Source organism: Anneissia japonica, unplaced genomic scaffold (assembly GCF_011630105.1).
Source record: "Anneissia japonica isolate Jap-2015-1 unplaced genomic scaffold, ASM1163010v1 scaffold287691_len28325_cov153, whole genome shotgun sequence".
Lineage (NCBI taxonomy): Eukaryota > Metazoa > Echinodermata > Crinoidea > Comatulida > Comatulidae > Anneissia > Anneissia japonica.
The window spans coordinates 14,457-18,537 of NW_022725673.1; the positions used below are offsets into that span (position 1 = coordinate 14,457).

Below are 4,081 nucleotides of genomic sequence, written 5' to 3' on the forward strand. Positions count from 1 at the left end.
AGAAATCTATTGGCGAGAGGCATACCTGATGCATTGTTGCTTGCGATTTCCTATCTTGAATGATCCTGCACATTGGTGTGTTGCCTGTTTAGTTGGTTCATAGTTGTGCTGCCCTCTGGGTTGTTGTTGTTGTTCCAGCATGGCTGCTGGCGAGGCCGTAAATTGTTTGGCAGAATAAAAGTTTCCATTCTAGTTTATACTGGACTCCCTTGTATTACTTGGCTACCAAATACTACATGGTGGCAGCGGGAAAGTGTTAGATTAACACAGGTAACCCTCATCGATTTTACAATACTTTAATTTCATCAACAACCCCGGTGGACTAGGCCTACAACGGTAAACATGGCCGACGGTTGACGCAAGCCGAGCATACTATGCTTCGACGGTAACGTCGGCGAGAATTGGCGTATTTTCGAAGAAGATTTCGATATCTTCATAGAGGCGGTGCACGCCAAGAAAACGGACAAATAAAAGGCATATCTACTGCTGAATTTGGCAGGTCGTGAGGCAGTGGAAAAGTCACGGGGATTTACGTATGCTAGTGGAGAAAGTAAGGACAGCCTAGCCACTCTTAAACAGAAATTTCGGGACTTCTGCACTCCGATTAAAAACGTGACTGTGGAGCGGTATTGCTTCAACAGCCGACAACAGCAGGTAGGTGAATCGGTACAGTCTTACATCGCTGTTTTAAAGGCGCTCGCAAAAACATGGGAATTTGGAGAACTAACAGTTGTGCTGCCCTCTGGGTTGTTGTTGTTGTTCCAGTATGGCTACTGGCGAGGCTGTAAAGTGTTTGGCAGAATAAAAGTTTCCATTCTAGTTTATACTGGACTACCTTGTATTACTTGGCTACCAAATACTACAAAACCATAAGAGGTTGGCTAGGCCTAATGACGAGGTGAATATTAAAATTGTTAAATGTTTACATAAATTATAATTCTACTAGGCAATTGACACCCTTCAAATAGGCTTTAATTATTAGTTGTTGTTGATTAAACACGTGTTAAATAAAGAGTACTGGTACATAGTCATTAAAAAAACGGTATACAGTATGTTGTATTCAATATTCATGTAGTCCTAAATGAAGACCAGAAAGCAAGTCTGATCATCCCGAATGTAGACATGAAAGAGAGGTTCAATTGAATTGAGAGAAATCTGGTCAAGCTGAAAAAAATTGATGTCTCCACGTGGGCTCGAGACCCGGATTTAACACATACGGGCCTACAGTAAATCACTTAATCTCATTTTTTTTGTAGGTTATTCATGTTTTCCTCAACATATCCGCTAGACGGCACCCGCATGCACTTATTCTGCCGAGTTTTACAGCAACAAAGTGGGCAAAGGTCAATTTGACTGGTTATATCTTAAGGTAACTTTCCTTAACTGTTTGACACTTTAAAATTATTTTTGTGAACGATATGATTCATGATGAACTCTTATTTTATTGTTCGAGGCGTCATGAATGCTATAAAATGAGGAAAACATAATATAATGCGTCTCTAAAACAGTGAACACTGGATTGCTCTGATCTGAGTTAATAACTTATTTTATTTTTCATAAGCTATTCAAAATTTGAATTGTTTTTTTTTTTTTTTTTTTTTGTTTTTTTTTAATCGTTTTCGGGTTTTCTTTTTTTTTTTCTTTTTCTTTTTTTTTTGTAGACAGAATCTTTGAAGTAACGTAGCTTATTATTCTTTTATAATCTGGTTTTGCAGAAAAGGTTTGAAACGTTCAACTGGATATTGATGCCAATCAATATCGATAACCATTGGATGCTGCTGGCAGCTAATATGAAGAAAAAAACAGTTGCCATTTTAAATTCAACCGGGGAAACTCCCCATGTACATACGTACATAAACTACTGGAGGTAATTTTTGTTTAGATTACATGCTCTATTTTTCTACAGTGTTGGTATTATTCTTTCCTTTATTGATAAGCTGTCTATACAGGACAGAGACCTGTTTTGACATACATTATTATACATACACATATTATACATAACTGGTTACAAAAATGTTAGTGTACATATAGTATGTCTTGCTAAACACAACAAGATTGCTGTATAGAGATAATTTTTTTTTTGTACTTACCAAGACATATAAATAAGCCTACAGGATAAAATTTTCTGGCATTAATGACACATACATTGACGACCATACAAATGGAAATGAAAAGGGAAACACACACCAAAAAAAAAAACAAAAAACAAAAAAAAAAAAACACACACACACAAATAAGTATCTTAGCTAACGACGTAATTGGGTGGGGTTCTGGATATGAAAATATTATATGAATGGTCGGTGTGGAGTGTTGTAGTTGGGTGGAAGTGTAATCGTAGTAATTCAGGTTTGTACGCCGGCCTTTGACTGATGTGCTAACGGCTTTACATTGTGGTGATAATTTTATCTAAATCATATCCAACGCACATTTTCTTTCTCTACCTCTTCCCTTTGGAATGAACTCCCTTCCTTTGTTAAGGATCTGTTTGAAGTTAAATTAAAACATACATTAATCACTGATTAATTATTGATTAACTCAACAGAACATTCATGCGCCAAAGAGCAACCAAATTAGAGAAACAGCTACGTGCGTGGAAGCCGGTGACATATCCTGTAAGTGCACAAAAAGATGGGAGAAGCTGCGGCATATTTGTCCTAATGGTAAGGGTAGAATAACGTAGTCATAGTAATAGTAGGCCTAGTAGTACAGCAGGTTACGAATATTTCGAAACCCAAACGGAAAATAACGAAATTAACAGACACGTGGTAAACGTAATTTGTACTTGTAATTAATTGTAATCATACATTGTTTAATGGATTTTGTGTGATTTTTAATTGGGTCCAGAAGGGGGCGATGTGGGACTAACCCCGCCAAATCGCTGCACCGATGTCGATTAATATGGCTCAATTTTTTCCCCAAAACTAAAAGTATTGGTCCAAGCACGGAGAAAGTAGATTGAATCTACCTGAAGTTTCAACCAATACCTCAGTCACCAAATTCGAAAAAGTGCTTTAGTTATAAAATTGATCTGTTAGTGTTCAAGCAAGATATATAAAAATATAAAATGTTTCCCCTGTCTGAGAGTGCCACACCTTAAAGTTTCTGACCTCAGACCCAATAATCGCAAAATTTACATTATTTCGGACCCTCTATGTTCCATATCCTTTTCTGTAAATTTGAAAGCTTACTTTACTTTCACTCTTTTACTTTCAGAATGCGGAGGCACTTTTGGCAGGCGTTCCGCCTATCGTCATGCGCCAAGTGCATGTTGATATGTACAGGGATTACGTGAAAAATAGCATTATGATGGAAGATGCAAGGAAACCATCCTCCAAATGCTGTGCAGAAAAATGTAAGCACCCCAAGGGCAAGTCGCACTGGATTCAGTGCGACAACTGCCAATGCTGGTCACACTTCAGTTGTGTTGACATTAAAATTAAAAAACAGCCAAAAACATTTTATTGTTTTGTGTGCACTAACCGTGGTTGTCAATTTTAACTTTGTTCTATTTCTCGTCGCTGTGTCTTCCCTTTCTCCATTCGTGTTTTACTTTTTGTCTTGTTTTCTCTTGGAAGTTTTTGATATTTTTGTAATGACTTTTTTATGCTCTTAAATTTTAAATTGTTGTTTTAAATACCGTCATTTATATTGCCTCTTTTTTGTAAATTGTTTATGTTTCCTTCTGAGATACAAATAAATTCAATTCAATCCAAGCTCCAGAGTAGTCACTGTATGAAGAATTTTATTTCATATCTATATTATATATTAAAGCATTACGTGATTAAAATTTTATATAAAATTTTATTAAAATTTTATATATATATATATATATATATATATAGATATAAATCAAGGTAGCCGTTAACACTGTTAAATCATATATAAATCATCAAAGAAAGGTAAATACGGTGTTATTCTAACATTGTATTTACCTTTCTTTGATGATTTATATATAATTTAACAGCATTGAAGTTGAATATCAGATTTGTTAACGTAATTAAAATTAATTTGATATATTGCTGGACATTAAATTTTTTATGCAGAATATTTTATTTTATTTAATAAATTATCCTATTATTTA

The 4,081-nt window shown here is 35.2% G+C and overlaps 1 protein-coding gene across 1 annotated transcript; it reads left to right on the top strand.

The window, feature by feature from the left end:
• The first annotated feature begins 1,738 nt into the window (after window positions 1-1,738).
• On the top strand, window positions 1,739-3,695 carry LOC117112849. Its single transcript, XM_033256042.1, has 3 exons — window positions 1,739-1,867; window positions 2,543-2,660; window positions 3,214-3,695. Exons 1-3 carry the CDS (start codon window positions 1,746-1,748, stop codon window positions 3,496-3,498), a joined length of 525 nt encoding a protein of 174 aa, XP_033111933.1. The 5' UTR covers window positions 1,739-1,745; the 3' UTR covers window positions 3,499-3,695.
• The last annotated feature ends 386 nt before the right edge of the window (window positions 3,696-4,081 follow it).

What these genes read in the sequence shown, in the direction of transcription:
- LOC117112849 (XM_033256042.1), top strand. Translation starts at nt 1,746, where the DNA reads ATGCCAATCAATATCGATAACCATTGGATGCTGCTGGCAGCTAATATG. An exon ending in ACGTACATAAACTACTGGAG is followed by an intron (nt 1,868 to 2,542) that starts GTAATTTTTGTT and finishes TTAACTCAACAG; the next exon opens with AACATTCATGCGCCAAAGAG. An exon ending in GCGGCATATTTGTCCTAATG is followed by an intron (nt 2,661 to 3,213) that starts GTAAGGGTAGAA and finishes TTTTACTTTCAG; the next exon opens with AATGCGGAGGCACTTTTGGC.